Source organism: Salvelinus alpinus, chromosome 2 (genome assembly GCF_045679555.1).
Source record: "Salvelinus alpinus chromosome 2, SLU_Salpinus.1, whole genome shotgun sequence".
NCBI classification, from domain to species: domain Eukaryota; kingdom Metazoa; phylum Chordata; class Actinopteri; order Salmoniformes; family Salmonidae; genus Salvelinus; species Salvelinus alpinus.
In genome coordinates this window covers 96,433,211-96,460,385 of record NC_092087.1, presented here as the reverse complement: position 1 = coordinate 96,460,385, position 27,175 = coordinate 96,433,211, and the positions used below count along the sequence as shown (strand labels likewise).

Here is a 27,175-nt window from a genome sequence, read left to right as displayed (position 1 = left end):
CTGCGCAATCCACACTCTCCCCACACACACTCAACACCGTCCGCACACTCATACTTACATGTTTATGCACACGCCTAGTCAGGTTACAGAACAATAAGGCAAGCCTAGGTCCCCTGGACAATGCGAATATAGTGAAACAGTAGGGTTGTCTAAAAGGTTCCTTAACAATTACAATCATTTTTATAAAATGTTCCAATTATTTTTATCATACAGTTCTGCTCAGTATTTTAATTATTTATTTTACAAATCTTTATAAGGGTGCCAATAATTTTGAAGTTGAATGAATGTACAAAACATTAATGAGTGTACAAAACACCATCTAATATTGAGTTGCACCCCCCCCCCAATTTACAGTAGCTATTACAGTGAAATAATAACATGCTATTGTTTGAGGAGAGTGCACAATTTTGAATATGAAAAGTTATCAATAAACAAATTAGGCACATTTAGGCAGTCTTGATACAACACTTTGAACAGAAATGCAATGGTTCATTGGATCAGTCTAAAACGTTGCACATACAACATTCACATTTCCACAAACTTCAAAGTGTTTCTTTTCAAATGGTACCAAGAATATGCATATCCTTTTTTTAATTTTTTAATTTATCCATTATTTTACCAGGTAAGTTGACTGAGAACACGTTCTCATTTGCAGCAACGACCTGGGGAATAGTTACAGGGGAGAGGAGGGGGATGAATGAGCCAATTGTAAACTGGGGATTATTAGGTGACCGTGATGGTTGAGGGCCAGATTGGGAATTTGCTTCAGGGCCTGAGCTATAGGCAGTTAGATTTGGGTATGTCATTTTAGGTGAAAATTGAAAAAAAGGGTCTGATCCTTAAGAGGTTTTAAGTAACATAAATTACAAACAATCAATTCAATGTCATGCCATAAAGGTCATTCAGCCCTGAAAGGCAATCATTTCTGGCAGGCATGGGACACAGTTAAAAGGCAATAATCATTCGCTTAACATTTTGAAAGATTTTCCATTGTGTTTTCTTCTAAACACATGTATCTACTGTGGTGATCCCCCTAAAGAGCACACACACTCACCACAGTAGTCCATACATACTTCCTGCCAGACAGCCCAGGGGAAGCCCTTGCTAAGTACAGCCGTTGATCCCCAGTTTCCTAAAACACTCACACACGTTGTCTATAAATATGCTAGCCAACCAACTGTCAGGGAAAGCCCTCACTACATGCTGACTCACAGACGGTCAGGGTGGAGAGGTTAACTGTGGTTATTACTAACTGTTTGTTGAGGTAATGCTTTAGGCTCCCCCGATTCCTCTATGCTTTGGGCTCCTCCGATTCCCAAATGATTTAGGCTCCTCCAATTCCTCGCCAGGATCTCTTTCAGGCACCTCCACTAACCTTTGCAGTGACAGGCAAAAGAAAGGCCCGTTGTGTAGCGTTTTCTAGTCTGGGCATTTAGCGCCCTCTATTGGAGAAGAGTTATACTAAATGTTGTTTGGAGATTTGCAATAATTAGCCAGGTCCATGAGGCGGGTCATGTTCATTAAGGCATGCAACAAAAACATATTCAAAACATTTTGCACTGGAAAACAAAACATTAACCCTTCGCCTACAATTTCCGCCGAAATCTAACATAATACAAATATCCATCAAAATCCGTCAATTTAAGCTAGAGATACTTTTTTTTTTTTTTCTGCATGGGCTGCATGTCTCATTCTAACGCATCCGCCGATATCACCCTTCCGCAACTGCGGTGAAAAGTGTTAGAGCTAGACCGGTGGTTGTCAGACAATGAGACATCCCGAACATGATGCCGTTTTCCGTCAACAAGCCTCACAAGACTCGTCTGAAGTCGGTGCAGCCTCTTTTACCAACTTCTGTCTGTAGCGTAAGAACGGTTTGTTCTACACACTTATATGACCCCTCTGTGGACAGCTGTGTTCTCTGTTTTGCACTAGGATTCCCACAAGCCTCACAAGACTCTTCTGAAGGTCCCCAGTACCAGTTTTAAAAAATGTATGTAAGTATTTATGAAGATAGGCACTAAACTAAAATTAGGGAATAAATAGGGTACTAGGGGGTAACTAGAAATGTCTATTTGCTGACACAAAAAAGCAACGTTTGGGGAGAAAAAATGATATGTGGATGAATATCATGCTTAGACAAACTATAAAGGGAAATAAATGGCTAGTTAACTATTTTTTAGGTATTTCATGAAATGTTGTTTTTAGGAATGGGGTGGTTTTTTAATGTACCAGAGTAACTGCCCCTCTCTAAACAAGTGGATTAATTATCTCAAGGCTTTCTAACTTGCATATTTAAGAAACAGCTATAGATCTAACATTGGAATATATCTACAACTTTTCAAAATGTAAAAAGATTTAATCAATTTACCACAAAATCATTTTAATGAAATATCTCCAAAGGTTGTGATGAGACAAAGGACATTTGTGTTGAGTAAGAGCGGTGGCAGGCAGGGAAAGTGTTGGGAATGTTTTTATGGTGACATCTTGTGGTCTTAAAGTGAATTTCCTGATCTTTCATATATCTCTCATATAAAGGACAGACACTTCAGAAACAAACTCATTTTAGATTATTGGGGGGGATTAATTGTTGTTCCATGTAGTGAATCTGTTATTGAACGTGTTTCTATTGGCTAATAGCAGTAATGCCAAATTCAATGTTTCATCCAATAATTTTCCTTTATATTTTTTGATACCTTAAAGTAACATAAATTACAAACAATCAATTCAATGTAATGCAATAAAGGTCATTCAGCCCTGAAAGGCAATCATTTCTGGCAGGTATGGGACACAGTTAAAAGGCATTAATCATACACTTAAGATAGAAACATTTGGAAAGATTTTCTATTGTGTTTCCTTCTACACACACATAACTACTGCAGTGATCCCCCTACAGAGCACACACGCCACGGTAGTCCATAAATACTTCCTGCCAGGCAGCCCAGGGGAAGCCCTTGCTAAATACAGCCGTTAATCCCCAGTTTCCTAAAACACTCACACATGTTGTCTATAAATATGCTAGCCAATCAACTGTCAGGGAAAGCCCTCACTACATGCTGACTCACAGACGGTCAGGGTGGAGAGGTTAACTGTGGTTATTATTAACTGTTTGTTTTGGCAATGCTTTAGGCTCCTCTGATTCCACAATGCTTTAGGTTCCTCCGATTCCCCAATGCTTTAGGCTCATCCGATTCCCCAATGCTTTAGGCTCCTCTGATTCCCCAATGCTTTAGGCTCCTCCGATTCCCCAATGCTTTAGGCTCCTCCCATTCCCCAATGCTTTAGGCTCCTCCGATTCCCCAATGCTTTAGGCTCCTCCGATTCCCCAATGCTTTAGGCTCCTCCGATTCCCCAATGCTTTAGGCTCCTCCGATTCCCCTCCAGGATCTCTTTCAGGCACCTCCAATAAACTTTTGCAATGGCAGGCAAAAGAAAGGCTTCAAAGTGTTTCCTTTCCAATGGTACCAAGAATATGCATATCCTTGCTTCAGGGCTTGAGCTACAGGCAGTTCGATTTGGGTATGTCATTTTAGGCGAGAAAAAAAAAAAAAGGGGTTAATCCTCTATGGGATCTGGGGGACGGTTGAGCTAACGTGCACTAATGTGATTAGCATGATGTTGTAAGTAACAAGAACATTTCCCAAAACATAGACATGTCTTATATGACCAGAAAGCTTAAATTCTTGTTAACCTAACAACACTGTCAAACCATGCTATTGTTTGAGGAGAGTGTACAACAACAAAAAACTTTTATCATGGCAACTGGTTTTATACATTCACCTCTGAAGGTATATAATGTTCTTACATTCAGTAATCTTGCGCTGATATGTCATCCTGAGGGTCCCAGAGTTAAAATGTAGCATGGTTTTGTTCGATAAAATCCATTTTTATATTCAAATGTAGAAACTGGGTTCTACAGTTTCAACCCCCTGCTGTGTCAGTCTAAAACTTTTCACATACACTGCTGCCATCTCGTGGCCCAAATCTAAATTGCGCCTAGACTCCTAAGTGTAATAATGGCGTTTCTCTTGCATTTCAAAGATGATGGAACATCTTTTACCAGATCTAATGTGTTATATTCTCCTACATTAATTTCACATTTCCACAAACTTCAAAGTTTTTTCTTTCAAATGGTATCAAGAATATGCCTATTTTAACAAGGCTAATCTGAAAACAAGGCTCCCTAAATTTTATCAGCATATCGATTGCGCGACCCGGGCTGGCAAAACCCTGGATCATTGTCATTCTATCTTCCGCGACGCATATAAGGCCATCCCCTGCCCTCCTTTCGGAAAATCTGACCACGACTCCATTTTGTTGCTCCCAGCCTATAGACAGAAACAAAAACAGGAAGCACCCGTGCTCAGGTCTTGTCAACGCTGGTCCGATCAATCGGATTCCACGCTTCAAGATTGCTTCGATCACGTGGACTGGGATATGTTCCGCATAGCGTCAAACAACACCACTGATGAATAAGCTGATTCGGTGAGCGAGTTTATTAGCAAGTGCATCGGTGATGTTGTACCCACAGCGTCTATTAAAACATTTCCCATCCAGAAACCGTGGATTGATGGCAGCATTCGCACAAAACTGAAAGCTCAAACCACTGCTTTTAATCAGGGCAAGGTGACCGGAAACATGACCGAATACAAACAGTGTAGATATTCCCTCCGCAAGGCAATCGAACAAGCTAAGCGTCAGTATAGAGACAAAGTCGTGTCGCAATTCAACGTCTCAGACACGAGAGGTATTTGGCAGGGTCTACAGTCAATCACGGACTACAAAAGAAAAACCAGTCCGTCGCGGACCACGATGTCTTGCTCCCAGTCAAACTAAACAACTTCTTTGCTCGCTTTGTGGACAATACAGTGCCACTGACACGGCCCGCTACCAAAACCTGCGGGCTCTCCTTCACTGCAGGCAACGTGAGTAAAACATTTAAACGTGTTAACCCTTGCAAGGCTGCAGGCCCAGACGGCATCCCCAGCCGCGTCCTCAGAGCATGCGCAGACCAGCTGACTGGTGTGTTTACGGACATATTCAATCAATTCTTATCCCAGTCTGCTGTTCCCACATGCTTCAAGAGGGCCACCATTGTTCCTGTTCCCAAGAAAGCTAAGGTAACTGAGCTAAATGACTACTGCCCCGTAGCACTCTCTTCTGTCATCATGAAGTGCTTTGAGAGACTAGTCAAGAACCATATCACCTCCACCCTACCTGACACCCTAGACCCACTCCAATTTGCTTACCGCCCCAATAGGTCCACAGATGACGCAATCGCAATCACACTGCCCTAACCCATCTGGACAAGAGGAATACCTATGTAAGAATGTTGTTCATCGACTACAGCTCAGCATTTAACACCATAGTACTCTCCAAACTCGTCATTAAGCTCGAGACCCTGGGTCTCGACCCCGCCCTGTGCAACAGGGTCCTGGTTTTCCTGCCGGGCCGCCCCCAGGTGGTGAGGGTAGGTAACAACATCTCCACCCCGCTGATCCTCAACACTGGGGCCCCACAAGGGTGCGTTCTCAGCCCTCTCCTGTACTCCCTGTTCACCCATGACTGCGTGGCCATGCACGCCGCCATCTCAATCATCAAGTTTGCAGACGACACTACAGTGGTAGTCTTGATTACCAACAACGGCGAGACGGCCTACAGGGAGGAGGTGAGGGCCCTCGGAGTGTGGTGTCAGGAAAATAACCTCACACTCAATGTCAACAAAACAAAGGAGATGATCGTGGACTTCAGGAAACAGCAGAGGGAGCAGCCCCCTATCCACATCGACGGTACAGTAGTGGAGAGGGTGGAAAGTTTTAAGTTCCTCGGCGTACACATCACGGACAAACTGAAATGGTCCAACCACACAGACAGCGTGGTGAAGAAAGCGCAGCAGCGCCTCTTCAACCTCAGGAGGCTGAAGAAATTCGGCTTGTCACCAAAAACACTCACAAACTTTTACAGATGCACAATCGAGAGCGTCCTTTCGGGCTGTATCACCGCCTGGGAAGGCAACTGCTCCGCCCACAACCGTAAGGCTCTCCAGAGGGTAGTGAGGTCTGCACAATGCATCACCGGGAGCAAACTACCTGCCCTCCAGGACACCTACAGCACCCGATGTCACAGGAAGGCCAAAAAGATCATCAAGGACACCACCACCCGAGCCACTGCCTGTTCACCCCGCTATCATCCAGAAGGCGAGGTCAGTACAGGAGCATCAAAGGGGGGATCGAGAGACTGAAAAACAGCTTCTATCTCAAGGCCATCAGACTGTTAAACAGCCATCACTAACACTTTAATAATGGGAAAATTGATGTAATAAATGTATCACTAGCCTAGTCCTAGTCCATGGAGAGTAAGAGCACCTCCTCCCACCTGCCCACTGCACTGAGGCTAGGAAACACTGTCACCACCGATAAAGCCACGATAATTGAGAATTTCAATAAGCATTTTTCTACGGCTGGCCATGCTTTCCACCTGGCTACCCCTACCCCGGTCAACTGCCCTGTACCCCCCACAGCAACTTGCCCAAGCCTCCCCCATTTCTCCTTCACCCAAATCCAGATAGCTGATGTTCTGAAAGAGCTGCAAAATCTGGACCCCTACATCAGCTGAGTTAGACTATCTGGACCCTCTCTTTCTAAAATGATCTGCCGAAATTGTTGCAACCCCTACTACTAGCCTGTTCAACCTCTCTTTCGTATCGTTTGAGATCCCCAAAGATTGGAAAGCTGCTGCGGTCACTCCCCTCTTCAAAGGGGTAGACACTCTAGACCCAAACTGCCACAGACCTATATCTATCCTACCCTGCCTTTCTAAGGTCTTCGAAAGCCAAGTTAACAAACAGATCACCGACCATTTTGAATCACACCGTACCTTCTCCGCTATGCAATCTGGTTTCCGAGCTGGTCATGGGTGCACCTCAGCCACGTTCAAGGTCCTAAACAATATCATAACCGCCATCGATAAGAGACAATACTGTGCAGCTGTATTCATCGATCTAACCAATGCTTTCGACTCTGTCAATCACCACATTCTTATCGGCAGAATCAACGGCCTTGGTTTCTCAAATGATTGCCTCGCCTGGTTCACCAAGTATTTCTCTGATAGAGTTCAGTGTGTCAAATCGGAGGGCCTTTTGTCCGGACCTCTGGCAGTGTCTATGGGGATGCCACAGGGTTCAACTCTCGGGTCGACTCTCTTCTCTGTATACATCAATGATGTCGCTCTTGCTGCTGGTGATTCTCTGATCAACCTCTACGCAGATGACACCATTCTGTATACTTCTGGCCCTTCTTTGGACACTGTGTTAACCCACCTCCAGACCAGCTTCAATGCCATGCAACTCTCCTTCTGTGGCCTCCAACTGCTCTTAAATGCAAGTAAAACTAAATGCATGCTCTTCAACCGAACAGTGCCCGCTCCTGCCCGCCAGCATCACTACACTGGATGGTTCTGACTTAGAATATGTGGACAACTACAAATACCTAGGTGTCTGGCTAGACTCTAAACTCTCCTTCTAGACCCACATTAAGCATCTCCAATCCAAAATTAAATCTGGAATCGGCTTCCTATTTCGCAACAAAGCATCCTTCACTCATACTGACAAACATACCCTAGCAAAACTGACCATCCTACCGATCCTCGACTTCGGCGATGTCATTTACAAAATAGCCTCCAACACTCTACTCAACAAATTGGATGCAGTCTATCACAGTGCCATCCGTTTTGTCACCAAAGCCCCATATACTACCCACCACTGCGACCTGTATGCTCTCGTTGGCTGGCCCTCGCTTCATACTCGTCGCCAAACCCACTGGCTCCAGGTCATCTACAAGTATTTGCTAGGTTAAGCCCCGCCTTATCTCAGCTCACTGGTCACCATAGCAGCACCCACCCGTAGCACGCGCTTCAGCAGGTATATTTCACTGGTCACCCCCCAAAGCCAATTCTTCCTTTGGCCGCCTTTCCTTACAGTTCTCTGTTGCCAATGACTGGAACGAACTGCAAAAATCATTGAAGCCGGAGACTCATATCTCCCTCACTAACTTCAAGCACCAGCTGCCAGAGCAGCTCACAGATCATTGCACCTGTGCATAGCCCATCTGTAAATAGCCCATCCAACTACCTCATCCCCATACTGTATTTATTTATTTATTTTGCTCCTTTGCACCCCAGTATCTCTACTTGCACATTCATCTTCTGCACATCTATCACTCCAGTGTTTAATTGCTATATCGTAATTACCTCGCCACTATGGCCTATTTATTGCCTTACCTCCCTTAACTTACCTCATTTGTATATAGACGTTTTTCTCCTGTATTATATGTATGTTTGTTTATTCCATGTGTAACTCTGTGTACGTGTCGAACTGCTTTGCTTTATCTTGGCCAGGTCGCAGTTGTAAATGGGAACTTGTTCTCAACTAGCCTAACTGGTTAAATAAAGGTGGGTGGGGGGGGGGGGGGAGAGGCAAAGCTCTGGTTTGTTGTTTTCTGAGAACATAGTTCTGAGAATATCCCTACAATTCCAATGTAAAGAGTGTAAAGAGTTAAAACTATAATTTTTATGTTATGGATGGTCAGTCCTTACATCCATAGCTCAGTCTGAGAATTTGATAGTGGTTACATTTCCCTAGCCTCATCCCTCAGATGTTTACCAAGAAAAGTTACCGCTTTGCTGGGGTGTCTGCTTTGTTGAATTTGGAATCCCAAATTGCTCCATTAGTTAAAGTACAATATTTTATGGTATTAAAAATCTGTTTGCTGAGTAATAAGTCCACAGTCACAATGTATGTATGTAGATCTACATGTTTTTAATCAACGCTCAACATTTCACCCTGAAAATCATATTTTATGAAACACAGGAAAATGGTAAGACTTTGATCTTCAATACTTTGGTTTTGTTTATTCAGCAACTTCTTTTCCCTGTAAGAAGAAATAAATAATATAATGGATCAGTAATAATAATGAACATGATAAATATATGGATAGACTATAATGGATCAGTAAAAATAATGAACATGATAAATATATGGATAGAATATAATGTATCAGTAATAACAATGAACATGGTAAATATACGGATAGACTTGGATAGAATATAATATATCAAGCATTTAGTGCTCAGTGCTCAGCTTGGATTTTCAATTTTGAAGTACCAACAGAATTAACCTTTCTTTTTTTGCCCTTCCTGAAATGTGCTGATGTGGTGATCTTAAATACAGTTGAGTGTAAAATGTCTGTATTGACCTCTGTGAAGACTGATTCATAGGTGGTGATAATGTGGTCATATCTGAACATGAGTCAGGTTCAGGTTTAGAAGCAGTTCTGTACCTTTCCAGAGTCACGGGTCTTGGCTCTGAGCTTGTTGACCTGAGTCTCAGCGATGTCAGCACGCTCCTCAGCCTCCTCCAGCTCATGCTGAACCTTCCTGAACTTAGACATATGGCTATTGGCTGCTTCCTCCTGGATGAGGAGAAGAGAGGGAGAGCAGAACATCAGCATTTAAAGTTTGAAGCTTCAGGTAGCAAATTAATATTCTGTTTTCAACGTTTTTTTTTTTTTTATACAAAAAAGACAGATTTAGGATAACAATGTATACAGGGAGCTAGATGATACAGCAGAGAAAGTGAGTGGCAAAATGTGGGATCAAACCACTGCCTCCAGCACGATCACTTGACCAGCTAATTAATATTCAAACTCTCTTCTTTAAGTTGGTAACACATAGGAGGCACTCAGAAATGTGTACAATTTCATCAGCAATTACTTGCACTATCAATTGTCGTTGTTGACTGGTGTGCTGTAGCAACACTTACTTCAAACTACATTGTATGGATATTAAGTATTGTAATGTTTACTAGGGATAAACATTTTATTTTTTTGAATTTCTGCATTCAGAGTATTTGACTCAGTATGTGACTTACTGCTTCCTCAGAATTCCTCTTGTAGGCCTTCACTTTCATCTGCAGCTTATCTACCAGGTCCTGAAGTCTGCCAACGTTCTTCTTATCCTCCTCAGTCTGTGGGAGAAGATAAAATCATTGTCAGTATAGTTTTATACACAAACCTGTCTGTGTTAGTGTCAAGTGTATAAAGAATGCACTTTCTCTTACCTGGTAAGTGAGCTCCTTGACTCTGCGCTCATACTTGCGGACTCCCTTGACCGCGTCTACACCTCTTCTCTGCTCTGCCTCCACCTCAGTCTCGAGCTCACGCACCTTTGTGGAAGAAATAAACGTAGGAGTTTGTTGGAGGTCGTGAAATCAGACGTAACAAATATTTGTAAAACAGAGGTATAGTCTTCAACCCAGTCAAGGGGGCACAATTGTCATATGTTCCTATGTACTCTTTTAAAACATTTATTGAAGGGGTCTGTAATAATAACAACAACTTTTCATTATCTTGGTCAGTGGTTCTCAAAGTGGAATTTACATTTAAATTTGTTTATGTATATTTCTAGCTAGAACAGATTAAACAGCCAGTGATCTTTGGAAAACGTTTAGAGGGTGCAATACAGTACAATGTAATATTATTCATCCACAATTTATGTTATTAACTCTTAGATGAACAACGGGTCTGGGAGGCTCACAACTCAATTCTTCTTGTATTAGTAACATGACTATCCATGTTGTCATGCGTTTAGTGGTGTATGGTGCAGTACCAGTAAGGTGACTAGAGGCCGCCACTCGCATGTTTTAATTCCTTCTATTTTGGGGCTCGCGCATGGCAGTTGAGAGAAGTTCGCCATTTGAGTCAACAGCAAGACAGAAGCACCGACATAAATACATTTTTATATCTTTATTTTGAAGGTAAGCGAGTGTAAAATCACAATATTCAAGACGGTAATGTTTCTGGAGTATGTACATATGTTTGTTGAGATGTTATGTTGTGTTTTTAGGTTTTATGAACTTATTAACGTCCGCTAGCCTACAAGCTAATTCAGCCATTAGCCTGCTAGCTGGTAGCCCAGCATAGCAACGCTAGCTTCCCTAGCAACGGCCAGTGAATGAGACATGACGAAAGAGAGAGAAATTATTACTATGACATTAATTCGATGAATGTATATTATATTCTGTGTTGATATTTATTGTGAATTGTTATTATTATGAATGAAATGGCAGATTAGAAGAAGTTTGCTGAGACAACAGTTTAAGCCTGAATGAAGCAACTAGATGAATACATTTTAATTTATTTAAAGGTCTTGGATAAACTCCACTAAATAAGTGTAAAATTATTATAATTTGTTTTGTTATGATCATAAATTCACTGTAATTTAAGCTTTAAAACTGCAACATGTTATTTTTGCCCAAAGGCTAAATGTGTAGAATGACAGGAAATTACCTTTACAGCAACATTTTCTCTGATGCAAAGAGGGGGGGACTTAAAAATGTTATTTCCCAGGGCCGAGACTTGATTAGTCCAGTCATGCACTGAAGATGTCATAGGAAATCTGCATGGATGCTATTTTTATCTCACTTTAAAGTAGGAGTTGTGTTCTGATGTTATGAAGGGCGTCCCTGATGAATTCGCTATCACAAAAGGGGTGGTCCCCGATGCAAAGAATTTTGGGAACCCCTGATCTAGGTGAACAAGTCACTAAACAATGCTCCTGTGTATTTTTATATGATCAAATACATTTCCAGCAATCAGTCTTTCAATCCACCCTAATCGACCCTGCTGGTAACTCACCCTGGACTCCAGTTTCTGGAGCTGCTTCTTGCCTCCCTTCATGGCCAGATTCTCAGCCTCATCCAGGCGGTGCTGCAGGTCCTTGACTGTGACCTCAAGGTTCTTCTTCATCCTCTCCAGGTGAGAACTGGTGTCCTGCTCCTTCTTCAGCTCCTCAGCCATCATGGCCGCCTAGAATAATAGTTTGTTTAATTTATGCACCAATCATAACGTCCCCCTCAGATCTTTGTTGTTCTTAACCAGCCCTGCTACCATTGGCACTTGGGGACAAATCAAGTTGATGTAATTCAAGGACTCACGTCAGTGATTGCCTTCTTGGCCTTCTCCTCTGCATTCCTGGCCTCCTGGACGATGTCGTCCACCTCTCCCTGCACCTGCACCAGGTCAGTCTCCAGCTTCTTCTTGGTGTTCAGAAGGCTGGTGTTCTGAAGGAGTAAACAAGATGATTTGTTTGACTCTCAAGAGAACTTGCAAGGCACAAGACTGAAATTATGAAAATCTAAGGCAAGCACGGTCAAATTCCAGGCGTGTTTAAATTGTATGCCTGGTTGAGTTTCATTAGAAATGGCTTTTGACCCATACCTGGGAGTGCAGCAGGCCAACGCGCTCGCTGGCGTCTACCAGCTCAGTCTCAGCCACTTTGCGGCCTCGCTCTGTCTGCTCCAGAGCAACTCTCAGTTCCTCGATTTCAGCCACCATCAGACCGTTTCTGCGCTCCACCATGGCTGCCTGCTCCTTCATGTCTTCTGCGACACGGACGGCGTCATCAAGGTGCAATTGGGCATCCTGGGGTTCACAATGACATACGTTCATTAGGACATGTGGAAGTAGAGGTGATAGGATCAGTGATAGAAATGTTCTTTGGTAAGAATTTCCCCAGTATCGCTACCTTTAGTACATAAACCACTCTATTCAAATCCTCTGTTCTATTATTTTCTACAGATTTCAAAACAAATCCCTCTCCATGTTCAGGTTTTTGAGCCTGATGTCCCAGTCCCTTTACCTTGAGCTGTCCCTGGACATTCCTCAGCTGTTTCTGGGCCTCAGCGGCCTGCCTGTTGGAGTGGCTCAGCTGGATCTCCATCTCGTTCAGGTCTCCCTCCATCTTCTTCTTCACCCTCAGGGCATCATTCCTGCTCCTGACCTCAGAGTCCAGGGTGCTCTGCATGGAGTCAACCACCCTCTGGCTGTTCCTCTTGATCTGCTCCATCTCCTCGTCCTTCTCAGCGATCTTCCTGTCCACCTCACCCTTGATCTGGTTCAGTTCCAGCTGCACACGCAGAATCTTTGATTCCTCGTGCTCCAGTGTTCCCTGGACAAACAGAAGCAGTCAGGCCAATTGTATTCAATACATTTGGATGTAGGAATTAAATATATATGACTACAATAAATTCCAATACAGGGATCATTAGACTGTAGCTGGCTTTGGCTGCTTTCCCCATCAAACAGCTGTAGTTTGTACCTCAGCCTCCTCCAGAGCGGTCTGGATCTCAGACTTCTCTGTCTCCACGGTCTTCTTGGCCTTCTCTAGCTCATGGATGCTCTTGCCAGTCTCTCCGATCTGCTCAGTCAGGTCAGAGATCTCCTCTGCACACACACACACAGGAGCAGTATAGACTTGGTGGATTTTCAGTGGATATGCCAGTGCGCCGAATTTGAATTGAATCATATTAACACTTCATTAATTAACATTACCTCATAGCACCTTGCAAATATAATTGCCTACCATTTGGAATATTCAAAGGAATACTGTCTACAAGTAAAACAATATATACAAATTATGCAGAACATGACATTTCTGAAATGGTGTAATATTAATGGTGATGATTGCAGTTCCCTCCATTTTCAAAACACTAGTCAAACATGATCCAAATAGAACTGCTGCCAAATGCTCACGTTGCAGGTTCTTGTTCTCTCTCTTCAGAGTCTCCAGATGATCCAGAGCCTCCTCGTAGGAGTTCTTCATCTTGAAGAGTTCAGTGCTCATAGAGCGAGCCTCCTTCTGAGCTCCTTCCAGCTCAGCCTGGCCCTCCTCATACTTCTGCTTCCACTCTGCCAGAACCTAGGAGAATCCATGGGATTTTCATTAGAAGTCGAAGATGAAGAGATTTTAAATTAGAAATATACAACAATTATACAATTGATAAAAAAGATAGGTTTATTCATTTTCACCTTGTCAAAGTTCCTCTGCTTCTTGTCGAGGTTGGCGGCCAATGCGTTGGCTCTCTCAACATCAATCATGAGGTCCTCCACCTCTCCCTGCAGCCTCTGCTTGGTCTTCTCCAGGGAGGCACACTTGGAGTTGGTCGCCTCAATGGTCTCCTCAGCATCCTGAAGACGCTGGGCCAGCTTCTTCCTATTGGACAACAGAGGGTGGTTTTGTGGTGTAATTTTTAAAATTTTGACAAACAATACATATTGATGTAACATTTTCTCAGAGCCCCTACCACCCTCACCATCCACACCATATCTGAGATTTTTCTGTTGAGTGCGACTCACTTGGCCTCCTCCAGCTCCTCTGTGCGCTGGATGGCATCAGTTTCATACTTAGTCCTCCACTGAGCCACCTCACTGTTGGCCTTGGACATGCCGCGTTGCAGCTCTGCCTTGGCCTCCTGCTCCTCCTCAAACTGCTCCCTCAGGAGATCACAGTCATGGCGGGCAGACTGGACACCGTGGGCCAGTGCGTTTTTAGCCTGTGAGAAAGAAAGAGAAAGACAAAGAATGATTAGCGAGATAGTCAAACAAATTATGGGAAAAAGTCTCTGAGGGTTGAGAGACAGTAGAAGTCTCTGAGGGTGGAGAGACAGTAGAAGTCTCTGAGGGTTGAGAGAGAGTAGAAGTCTCTGAGGGTGGAGAGACAGTAGAAGTCTCTGAGGGTGGAGAGACAGTAGAAGTCTCTGAGGGTTGAGAGAGAGTAGAAGTCTCTGAGGGTTGAGAGACAGTAGAAGTCTCTGAGGGTGGAGAGAGAGTAGAAGTCTCTGAGGGTGGTGAGACAGTAGAAGTCTCAGAGGGTGGTGAGACAGTAGAATTCTCAGAGGGTGGCGTAGTCACCGTCTATATGAAGATATAGCTCTAAACTCTGTGGACGTGGAGTCCATTTTGGGTCCCTTACCTTGACCTCCTCCTCAATCGCCCTCTTCAGCTCCTCCACCTGCTGGGTGAAGGCCTGTTTTCCTCTGGTCAGCTGAGACACCAGGGCTTCCTTCTCCTCCAGCTGGCGACCAAACTCACCTGCAGGGACAGAGAGACATCTTGTTAATTGGGTCTCTGTTCTCTTGGATTGAAAATGTATTTTGAGGTATCGTAGGGCAATGTTAGGTGGTGAATTGTGCAGTATAAACTGTGTGGATACAGCCCCCAGCACATTATTCTGTTTTACTGAAGGAAGGCATTGGCTTGTTTTTCATTGTTGATGGTACCATTTTCTGTCAGGAGTCTGGCTCTCTGTCCGCTGATGTCGTTGACCTGGCGAACATTCTCATCATTCTTAGTCTTGAGCTCGCTCAGCTGGTCCTCAAGAGTACGGCATATCTTCTCCAGATTTCCCTGTTAGTGAAACATGTACCATCATTACTTTATATACATGTGACTCCTGTCAACTTCTGTTCACTTGAACGGTAATGTAGTTGACCCTCCTCAACACTGCTTTACCAAAACATCACTACTCACCTTAGCCTTGGCGACGGCCTCCATGTTGCTAGAGAGGTCATCAATCTCCATCTTGTACTCGCTCTTCTCCTTCTCCAGCTTCTGCTTGACGCGCTGCAGGTTGTCGATCTGCTCCCCAAGCTCAGCCACACTGTCGGCCTGCTTCTTGCGCAGAGCGGCGGCTGTGGCCTCATGCTGCAGGGTGGACTCTTCAAGATCACGACGCAGCTTCTGGAACTCAGCCTCACGCTTCTTGTTCATCTCAATCTGAGCAGCAGTGGCGCCTCCGGCCTCCTCCAGCCTCTCGCTGATCTCCTCAAGTTCCCTGGAGAGATCGGCCCTCTGCTTCTCAACCTTAGCCCTGGCAGCACGCTCAGCCTCAATTTCCTCCTCCAGCTCCTCAATACGGGCCTAGAACAGGGGGCAGGAGCAGGGGGGATGAACACTACAATACAGTTGAAACAATTGAACCTCACAAAATTATAATAGTATGTATATTTAGCATAAATGTGTTTTAATACAAAGCCAGTTATATATTCTGTAGACAGTGTCCCATGCAGGAGCCAAACCCACAATGGTAAGAAGCACCATCTTTACAACGGTTAGAATCACCAACAAGAACCACCATCTTCCAACCTACTCAGCCATCAGAAGCCACCCGGAAAAATGTGTGCTACCAGAACAACGTTTTTCAGGAAATTATTCAAGTCTGTGCTTTTCTGTACTGGAGCTTATATCCTGTACTGTACCTGGAGTTCCTTGATCTTCTTCTGCAGCTGAGCTCCCAGAGACTGCTCATCCTCAACCTTGCTGAGGAGCTGGGTGGTCTCAAACTCCTTCCTAAGAAACACAAATAGGTCGATTGCAGAGTTAGTTTTTGTTTGATAGTGTAAAGGGAGAGAATCATACCATTTACCTCGCTTTTAAGAATACCATGCAAGTGTTAATTCCTTATTACAAGAATTTGTCAAGAACAACATTTATAGCAGGAAATACTGTAGTCATTTGTTTGTGTTTACTTCTTGATTTTCTCATCAGCTTGCTGCTTGTCATTCTCCAGGTCCATTATGGACTCTTGGGCCAGTTTCAGATCTCCCTCCAGCTTTCTCTTGGATCTCTCAAGGTCCATACGGAGCTTCTTCTCTTGCTCCAGAGAACCCTCAAGCTATAAGATAAAAACACATATATTGTTCAAATCTAAACAACTGAAGATAATATCATCTTACATACTATCATGGCCAAAATGTCAAACTCCACTCACGTCGTCCACTTGCTGTTCCAGCTTGGTCTTGGCCTTGGTCAGAGTGTTGACTTTGTCCTCCTCTGCCTGCAGGTCATCCAGTGTCTGCTGGTGGGCCTCTTGGAGGGCTTTCTTCTCCTTGGTCAGCTTGGCAACACTCTCATCCATAGACGCCATCTCCTCTGTCAGGTTTTTAACCTGTAAATGGCCACAACGAAATTATTAGTCTGTCACTTCACCATAAAGGGGAGATTTAGTTTCTTATATATCGCATTCATTTCATTTAGATTAGAACTGCATCAACAATTTCTGCACTATAGATTCAACACTAGATGGCAGTGTTCACCATGCCAGTGTACTGAATGGAAGTCATAAATGAGGGGGAGCAGAACATGCAATGACTGTGGGGAGTGCTGAAGTTCTACTATTGTGTCATAATATTTCCTGCACCCATAATACAACTTGATTTCCATTTCTGTTAAGCTATGTTTTGAGTTGATTATTGTTTGGTTAGACTGTCTATGGTAAGACACAAGACCTTGTTTTCAGTGGCATGCTTCTCCTTCTCCACTTTGGCCAGGGTGAGCTCCAGGTCATCAATGTCCTTCTTCAGCTCAGAGCACTCATCCTCCAGCTTCCTCTTCTTGGCAGTCAACTCAGCATTGATCTCCTCCTCATCCTCCAGCCTCTCAGTCGTCTCTTTGAGTTTGGCCTCCTGCTGGATCTTGCTCTTGATGAGCCCCTCGCACCTTTCCTCAGCATCGTTCAGACTCTCTCCTTCCTGTTTTCAGTACAGGAGCAACAAAATCAGAGGCCTGACTTTGTGTATCAAAATATACACTTTAGTCAAAGAGGTCAGAGCAAATCAATAGACATTCATGAAATATATAACATGGGTAATAAAAATGTGTGAGTTAGCCACATCCTTTACAGTGTGTTTATATGTGTGTGTGTGTATTTATGTCTATGTAAATGTGCCTTTATGAAGGTCGTTGCTGACTCACAGATGCGACTTGGAGCGACAGGTCGTTCTTCTCCTGCATCAGGGCCACCAACTTCTCCTCCATTTGCTTCTTTGTGGACAGAGCCTTGGCCAGGTCTGTCTTCATCTTCTCATAGTTCTCCTTCATGTTGGCCAGCTCCTTCTCAGTCTCAGCGCTCTGCAGCAGGGGCTTGATCTTGAAGTACAACTTCATCCATGGCCAGGTTTTCACATTCATGAATGAGCGGATGTTGTACTGGATGGCGAAGATAGACTCTCTGTTCAACAGAAAGGACAGAGTGGCATGGTGAGTGACATCCCAGTTCAACGTCTATTTTTGATTTACATTTGGTCTAATGTGAATTCAATGTGAAAACAACAAAAATGTCACCATGTTATTGGATTTAAGTTAAAAGTGGAGTGAAAAAAAGACAATTCCCTACATTGATAACTCTTTTAAAATGCAGGTTGTTTCAATGTCATCACATTTAATTTTGGGGTTGAAAATACATGGAAATGACCAGTGGGATGTTTCATAAAGCTACATTCTGGGCGTCGAATAATAACAAAATGGAACCCCCACTACTGTTTGTTTACAGCTGAGGAAGGGGGCTTGGGAAATGTAAACCCTCCTTAAATTCATAGGCAGCGGTCTAGATGCAAGGACTGACAGTCATGCAAAGCTCATGAGACATTTTATACTCTTCAAGAATAAATGGGTATATACCACACATTTAAATGACAATTGAACAGCCCAATCCCAAACTGCAGCTATAAAGCTAGAATCCTTAGTTGCTACATCCATTTCTGGACTAAATGAATGAACCCAAAAGCTTTAGTAGACCATTATAAGATGTACTTTCTCATTCTGAACAACTCACAGCATGTACAGTATGTAATCATAATGCATTAGATACAGGTGGTTGACAGAAAGCTTTGCCAAGATGTCTACTATTCCTCACCTCCTCTCCATCATCTTGCTAAACTCTCTCCTCATGAGGAATCCACGGCTGAGAGCCTGGACCATGCCGACCAGAGTGGCCAGCTTCTCATCTCTCATCTCCTCCAGGACACCCAGCAGACCGGCTTTGAAGAACACCTGAGACACAGGTTAACATGGTCAATGGAACCACAGATGGTGACAGATAGAAAGGGTTGAATCAAAAGAGGGGAACAACACCACTAGATTGATTTAAACAACATTAACTCTGCAACGGTTACAAACATACCATGGGATAGGTTGTTTCTAAGTTGTTAGTTATTGTACAGTTGTAGATTAATAATGTATACAGATACAGATAACTGCAGCCATACCACTCTAACACAATGTACATGATAATGAGTTTAGTTTCTCTTCTATACTTGTGATGAATGACTTTGAAGAAAAACACTACAAGGTTTTTCCACCTTTTCCATTAGTTAAATGAAGAAGAAAGAACAAAAGGATGGATAGATCAACTGGAGAGATTTTATATGGTACGGGTTTAAATTATTATTCAAGTTGTGTTTTGTTGTCAGCTTTTACTGTGGGGTTTTGACTGACCTTGGTGTGTCCAAACTTGTAATCCTCGTGATTCACATCAATGGACCCAAGCAGCTTCTCAGAAGCCTTCTTGTTGTCCATGAATTGGCCCTCAGGGATGACACTGGCATTCAGTACTTTGTACCTGAATGAGGAGATATTTTTAACATGTCAAGTTGTAATATGTTGGTTGGTTAGACAGTGAGGTTCATAATGATCGGCACCCTTGATAAAGATGAACAAAATAGACTGTCTAAAATGAATAACACAAATACTGAGCTATATTGTCCGGTAAAAATGCTTTTTGGCATCGGAAAGAATGTGTATGAAAAAAATAACCCCATACCTACTGTAAAATATGATGGTGGAGCTTTGATGTTATGGGGCTCCTTTACGTCAACTGATCCGGGGTCCCTCGTTAAGGTCAACGGCATCATGAACTTTACCCAGTACCATGACATTTTAGCCAAAAACCTGGTTGCCTCAGCTAGGAGGCTGGGGGGGGGGGGGTAAGTGTGGTAAGGAGATCCCTCCCATTGTGATCTTCAGTCTCATACAACATTCTAGAAAAAGACTCAGTACCATTGTCCTCGTATTGAAAACAGGGGTGCCAATCATGATGAACCTTATCTTAAAATAAAATGTGAATTGTTGAACAAAATCTCTTTCTCTGAGTATAAAATAATATAATTTTCAGAAATGTTTGACCATACAATATAGCTCAGTATCAGTGTTATTTGATACAGTCTTTTCTGCTCATCTTTATCAAGAGTGCCAATCATTTCTGTGTGTGCGTGTGCGTGTGTACCTCTGCTTGAAGTCAGCATAGAGGATTCTGCTGGGGAAGCCCTTTCTGCAGATCCTGATACCCTCCAGTACACCATTACACCTGAGCTGGTGGATAACCAGGAAGTTCTCCATCAGACCTGGTAAAACAAAACAAGTCTCTTTTAATTCTCATAAACAGGTTAAAGATTGGGATTGTTAAGGTTACTGATACTGTACTGATAAGATGACATATTTAACTCAATATTTCTTGTACCTGGAGTCTTTGACTCGTTGGGGATCAGGCAGCGCACAAAGTGAGGATGAGTGCTCCTCAAGTTGGTCATCAGCTTATGTAAGTTCTCCTGTAAAAGGGTTACAAACCATTTTCTCAGACATCATTCATGATAATCAATGCACCTTTTGATGGACTGAATATACAGATTTCAAAAGCTCACCCTGAACTGGGAGGACACAGTCTGCATGGAACCACCCTTCTTCTTGCCTCCTTTCTTGGCTTTATCTGTTAAAATGGGGAAAAGTAAAAGATAACTAGAAAGGTACATTTCCTAGAGCGGGTGGAAGAAATAGAATAATAATAATAGTATGTAAGAAATCTAGAGTGGTCTTGTCTTCAGCAAGCACACTAATTATAAACCAGAGAATCTCTGGTTAACTTCACACGTATCTAGAGGCAAATGCTGCCAGTGAGATTGTGTAGAATAACAGCTATTGTTTTATTAATTTAACCGAGTGTGTGAGTAAATCATCCCAGAGATTAACCCTGAGAAATTGTGATACATTGAAAGGCTTTAAAGAACATTTGGGTCTGAGTTATAACTTGTATTTAGTTAAATATTGTGACGTGATGCTAGTCTTACCCTCAGGAGGGGGAGGGGGATACAGGGCAGCCAGAATTTTGACTGGGGACTTCCCATACAGCTGACAAACTGAGTCATTCAGGGGATCCTTGTTCTTCTCCAGCCAGCCAGTGATGTTGTAGTCCACAGTACCGGCGTAATGCACCAGGGAGAAGTGGGCCTCTTGCTTGCCTTTGGCAGGCTTGGGCTTCTCAAACGACTTTGTTTTGCCAAGATGCTGGGCGTACAGCTTGTCCTTGAAGGTGGTGTCTGAAGACTTGGGGAACATGCACTCCTCTTCAAGGATGGAGAAGATGCCTAATGGCTTTACGAAAAGAGATGTACATCAAATTAGTGATATTTCCCTTTAGCAGCACATTTATTCATTTGGTGAACATGCTATTATAGGATTAGATTAATTTCGGGGAACATAATAGGAAACATATTGAGTTCTCAACAGTCAGATACGTTGTACCACTGTGATAATATCTCACACAGGGCTCACTATGATCTTTGCTGTTCAGGTCCATTATAATGGTCCATTAAAATCCTCACAGACAGCTTACCTTCTCAATAAGCTCAATGCAGGCAGCCAAGTCCATGCCGAAGTCAATGAAGGCCCAGACGATTCCCTCCTTCTTGTACTCCTCTTGCTCCAGGACGAACATGGTGTGGTTGAAAAACTGTTGCAGTTTCTCATTGGTGAAGTTGATGCACAGCTGCTCCATGCTGTTGTACTGTTGATGGAGTTTTAAAAGGGATCATTTCATCATACAAGACTGTAATCCATCTCAATCACATCTAAGTGTCTTGTTCTGGTCTCATACTCACATCAAAGATCTCAAACCCGGCAATGTCAAGCACACCGATATAGAACTGCCTTGGATTCTTGGTGTCCAACATCTCATTGATACGGATGACCATCCACAAGAACATCCTCTCATAGATGGACTTGGCCAGAGCACTGACTGAGTTGTTAACCTGCAATGATAATACCTCAAATTAATACATTAGCTATTGACCGTGTCTGATGATAAGGTGATAAGACCTTGGGATAAACAACATCACTATTTTTAAAAAGCAATGCACTCATCCCCAAGATAATTATGGTGCTCAGAAAATGGTAGATGCTGTGTTTTGCAGTCTTACCTGAGCCACAGTCTGTCCCTTGGTCACATACTCGTTGCCGACCTTCACTCTGGGGTAGCACAGAGCCTTCAACATCTCAGCTGAGTTCAGGCCCAGCAGGTAGGCGATTTTATCAGCCACTGGAGAGAGAACCAACAACAACAGACTCAGGGACACAAGATCACTTGTTTCTGATTTCACACTGACAAAATAGTTTGGTTAACTTCTTTGTGGGTTAGGTTTTGATTCACCCACATTTCTGGAGGTTGGAATTTGTTCTCCAAAAATGATCTCCTGCCTGACTTTCATGTGGCACTGTCTGTCTTAGGTGTTCAATTTCTATGTTGGGGAATGGGACTAATGTTCTACATATTGTATATCTATGAGTGGGACTCACCCTCTGTGCCGTCTGGCTCAGCCTGCTCCTCACGCTGCTTCTGCTTGAATTTCAAGTTTCCATGGTGCAATACAGCTCCTGTCAGCTTGTAGATGCCAAGCTTCTCATCATTAGTGAAGCCCAGGACTGTAATGGCATCCTGATATTAAAGAGGAAGTACAACAGAGATGAACTGAACGGTAGTTTGCTCAGTTACACTACAGTTATGTGCTGCTCACTGCAGAACAAATGGGATGGATAGAGTTGACTGGCTTCTCTGTTCCACATGATTGCACTTGGCCAACACATTAGTAGATGGCAGCACAGTTCCACAGGGCACTTAGTGGTATTCTCTTGTGGAAGGCATGAAGAGTTCCTTGAGGCACATGCCTAACTAACACAAGGCATTTAGAATCAAACAAAAACATACATGAACATTCCCAGCTGCCACCAAGTTGGAATTTCACAGTACATTCAGTGTGTGTGGTGGTCCTATCCATTCCATATCTAGAGTTTGGTTAACCCTTTGTTTGACTCACATCTGTGGCATCCAGCTCTTCATTGTCATTGATGCTGGCCACAGTGATCTGTCCCTGGCTGCACATGGGGAAGTCGTAGGGGTTGGTGGTGATGAGCGTCATTTCTGTGAACAATGGACAACGGCTTGTCAGTTAAATCTCTTAGAATTCTGCTGTCCTACCTTTACAGTATCTCTCCCTCCTTTACTCAGTAGATGGACTCAATAATACATGTAGTATATAATAAATAGCATCAAAAGAGGAGACTGAGACTTGTGGACTAGTGCATCACAGTGCATTACTTGATAGATTTTTCCCAAAGACCTTCCAATTGTGTAGATGCCTTGTTACCGTGGATGTACTCATTGTAATAGTATTATTAGTGTGGACTATGAATATTTTTAACAAGTTCCACGGATGAGGGTGGGAATAATTTCCCCTGAACCTCTACTTTGTCGTACCAACTATCTCAGGTTTGTGGCCTGTCATCATCTGGAAGAAGATGTGGTAGCCTCTCTCATCGGGCAGCTGGAAGGACACTCTGGACTTCTCCAGCAGGTCTGAGAGAGAAAGTTTTAGTGACACAAGGAGAGTGAGAAAGAGAGAGAGAACATGAGATAACATTTAATGATATAATCTCCCCCCAAAAGTATTTGAATTTAGGAAAGCATTGAGAAACAATCAAAACCAACTCACAGGTTTCAATGTCAGCTTTAGCCAGTTTACCAGCTTGGAAGTGAATCCTGATGAATTTACCCTGTAGTAGAGCATGGGGGTTAGAAATAGGCCAACAAATTAATCTAACATTTTACTTTGATAGACACCTTTAAATGTTACAGTTTGTTGGACAGATGTTGATATAACAATAGGGAACTACTGAAATACATTTTTCCAATATAAGGTAACTTCCACAGTGTGGCCTTCATACTTACAAAGCGAGACGAGTTGTCGTTCCTCACTGTCTTGGCATTACCGTAAGACTCCAGCAGAGGGTTAGCTGCAATGATCTGATCCTCAAGAGACCCCTGATTGAGACAAACACAAGTTGCTCAGAAACTGGAAAAGTGTTCAAGTTTGTTTTCGCTCGATTTGCTTGAACAAATTTCTTGAAACATGAATCACAGCTGGAAAAGAAGTTTGCTCAGAAAACCAAACTGAAATGTGATTAAAAGGCAAACATAAGCACAACCTACCTGCATTTTGTTGGGGTCTGCTTCCTTCTTGCCACCAGACACTGCAATGGTGGCAAAGTACTGGATGACACGCTTGGTGTTGACAGTCTTTCCTGCACCGGATTCTCCACTGGTTTATATGACAGAAAAAGAGGGGTTTTAGTTACATGTTTGAGATTAAAATTTGCTTTCACTAAGAAATAGCATTAAAATTACACCGTAGTTACAAATATTTCCACTCATTGACTCGTTATTACACATAGCCTAATGCTCTAATCTATTCATAATGTAATGTATTTCATCACACCAAGTGACCCAACTTATTACAATAGAAACACTTTCTCAAGTGACATTTTAGTAAACAACTTACGTAATCAGAATGGACTGGTTCTCCTTATCTGGAACCAAAAAACACATTGCTTATCATACTCAAGCAACATTCAGGGGACATTATTTAATTCATAGCACCATCAAAAAATGTTTTTAGGAAAATATTCCATTCAAGTGAATCAGACATTGTAGTGAAAGCGTTGTTAAAATCAGATATTCCCAGCAAACTGTTAGAAAACAGTTGAAGTCTGAAGTATATTTTAACTTCCATTGATGCATCCATCCATCAGCACTTATGGACTTTAAGATCCATATACACTTATCACAACTATCCATCCATCCATCACAACTATCCATCCATCCATCACAACTATCCATCCATCCATCACAACCATCCATCCATTCCTCCATCCATGAGATCTCGTACCAATCATCATGAACTGAAAGGCGTTGTCAGAGACGGAGAAGATATGGGGTGGAGCCTCCACCCTCTTCTTCCCTCTGTAGGCGTTGACAACCTCTTCGTCGTACACAGGGAGCCACTTGTAGGGGTTCACCGTGGCACAGAAGAGCCCAGAGTAGGTCTGGATGAAAGCATAATTACATTTGTGGATTAGTAAAGTCAGATGTACTTTTACCTGGATTTATGTGAGGATGTGGGTGTACTTTGGTATACTGATGTGGTCTACTGTATTGATATGTTTTGGTTTCTACCTTTCATTTATATGTAGTAATGTATGTGTGTATTTATTATGTTCATGTATGTGTGTGTTTGTATGTGCAAGTTTCTTACATAGATCATCCATGCTGCATAACGCTCTTTGAGGTTATACAACACAGAGGCTTCATTCAGGTAGGTCATCATGGCCATGTCCTCAATCTTGTCGTACTTAGGGGGGTTCATCTCATAGATGTCTGCATCTTTGAACTCTTTTCCTTCCTGAAACAGTCAGAAATGTAGATTACACGCAGATCAAAGTGGACATGACTGAATGCTTTTTGCTCATTAAATACACGTTTAATCGTAAAAAAATGCATATACACATATAATCCAACTAATTTGTTATCACCCACTGACACATATCTGGTGATTGTTGACTAGTCAACATAAGACATTCCATGTCATTTTTTAATAGCAGCGATAAAAATGATGTGTTTGAAGGTTATATTCTGTTTGCAAAAAAGCAAATGCCAATGTGTATATTTACTTGATTGGAGAATTAGAGTAATTGCACAAACTTGAATTGTTGAATGTTTTTGATCATTTAGATGATTTTTCAAGAAATTGAGTAATTGCACAAATTTGAATACTTTTCAGATCAGGCTTACCTCCTTACTGCCGTCAGGTTTCGTGACTGTTACAGTAGACTTCCCGTCGCCCCTGGCAGTGACCAGACCCTTAAGGTACAGCTCCACCTTGTCTGCCACATAGCAGGCGTTCTTTGAATCAAAGGGTGCGGCTTGTGCCTCCATCCTCTCCTTCTCAGATTTACGGAGGTAAATGGCAGCCTTGCCGTAGATTTGCATCTCAGCGTCCGTACTCATGGTGACGGATAACTAGGAAAGAGATGAAACAAGAAACATTATTGACTCTGTGGTGCTTCCTCCCCAGTCAACAGAGTTAGGTGAGCGGTATCTCTCACAGAATATCCTCATCACTTTTTATGTGAAGACAAACCGTGTCTCACCTTCTTTTTCCCCTCCTACAGATGAATGTGTACTTCTTGGAGGACCCTGTGACACATTAGAGCATTGTGAAAACACACAAGTCTAAAGCCTTATCATTTAGCCCTGAAGGGGCATTACAGCCATGTCCAATTTAATTACAGGTGCAACTGCTAACTTTCATTTTCCTAATGGCAACTCACTTTACTACACAGTCTGTTAGGAATTCAAATAAATACCCCTGAAAACCCTGTTACATTCTAGAACACCCTTTCAAGTGCAGGAGCACCACTTTTGACTGTAAATGAAAGTTACAGATTTGAAGTAAAACACAAAGTAAAAAAATACATATTTTTAAATAAATGCTACTTGTTTGCATATTGTCAAAACTTACAAGAGAAATGCAGAAGTCAATTGAAACAGTGCAGTTAGCTACCTGTCAGATGCTGAGTACAAAAATGAGACAAATGTAAACATCTTAGGAGGTGGAGAGGTCTTACCACAGAGGAAGAAGGTATCTGACTTATGGATGCTGGGGCCTCAGCCTCCTTATATCTGGTTGGAAGTGCTAACCAGGCAAAAGTTAATTATGGACCACTCTGGGAAAGGACATGGATTGGATGAGAGACCTGTTTATTTCTGTGTCTCACTAGCACCTCCCACTTCCAGGAACACCACACTCCCATTACATTACTTTTTAGTGTCATATTTGTCTCTGAATTTACATAAATGAGAGATGTCATTACTAATAATTATGACAATATCAAAAGTTTGATTTATCCCAATGTTACTTCTACTGACCCTCATACTGTAATGGACTGAGTCCATGTTGCCCCACTACAACTAAAATAGTTTTCATTAAATCTAATCTGACGTTATTTAGTTCCATTTTAGTGGCATTAATCCTCATCAACAACTTTATATATATGTTCACCTATTATTTATATTATTTAGCTTGTAAACACATCTGAACTGTCTCCTCACCTCATGCTTGTGACGTAGATGGCCGTTACCTCGTGCTTTGCTCAGTTTGATTTATCACCCTGGTGGAACCATATTAAATTAATATTTAAAGGCTAGAAAATAAACATTTAGGCTGTCAATTAAAGCTCATAAAACTGTTAAATCTAATGTGTAGTTAAATTATATATATATTATAATATATTATATATACATACAAGTATGTGGACATCCTTTCAAATGAATGCATTCGGCTGTTTCAGCCACATCCAATGCTGACAGGAGAACACAGCCATGCAATCTCCATAGACAAACA

General features: G+C 42.5%; 1 protein-coding gene and 1 long non-coding RNA gene across 2 annotated transcripts in view; both read right to left on the bottom strand.

Annotated features, from left to right (window-relative positions):
- Window positions 1–27,175, bottom strand: part of LOC139568332 (uncharacterized) — a 49,103-nt gene that overhangs the window by 5,030 nt on the left and 16,898 nt on the right. The gene's annotated exons all lie outside the window — the stretch shown is intronic.
- On the bottom strand, window positions 8,795–26,422 carry LOC139568323 (myosin heavy chain, fast skeletal muscle-like). The gene is made up of 41 exons (XM_071390083.1): window positions 26,400–26,422; window positions 25,923–25,968; window positions 25,564–25,791; window positions 25,028–25,174; window positions 24,662–24,818; window positions 24,275–24,302; window positions 23,926–24,034; window positions 23,665–23,757; window positions 23,429–23,489; window positions 23,194–23,292; window positions 22,754–22,857; window positions 22,236–22,374; window positions 21,860–21,978; window positions 21,542–21,691; window positions 21,277–21,447; window positions 20,732–21,035; window positions 20,309–20,373; window positions 20,128–20,215; window positions 19,894–20,011; window positions 19,107–19,230; window positions 18,526–18,662; window positions 17,586–17,841; window positions 17,120–17,362; window positions 16,603–16,779; window positions 16,361–16,506; window positions 16,091–16,181; window positions 15,363–15,752; window positions 15,113–15,239; window positions 14,806–14,924; window positions 14,190–14,386; window positions 13,863–14,046; window positions 13,587–13,752; window positions 13,153–13,277; window positions 12,694–13,002; window positions 12,273–12,476; window positions 11,990–12,115; window positions 11,691–11,861; window positions 10,115–10,219; window positions 9,926–10,021; window positions 9,336–9,467; window positions 8,795–8,927 (listed from the first exon to the last, which is right to left on the bottom strand). Exons 3-41 carry the CDS (start codon window positions 25,777–25,779, stop codon window positions 8,907–8,909), a joined length of 5,814 nt encoding a protein of 1,937 aa, XP_071246184.1. The 5' UTR covers window positions 25,780–25,791; window positions 25,923–25,968; window positions 26,400–26,422; the 3' UTR covers window positions 8,795–8,906.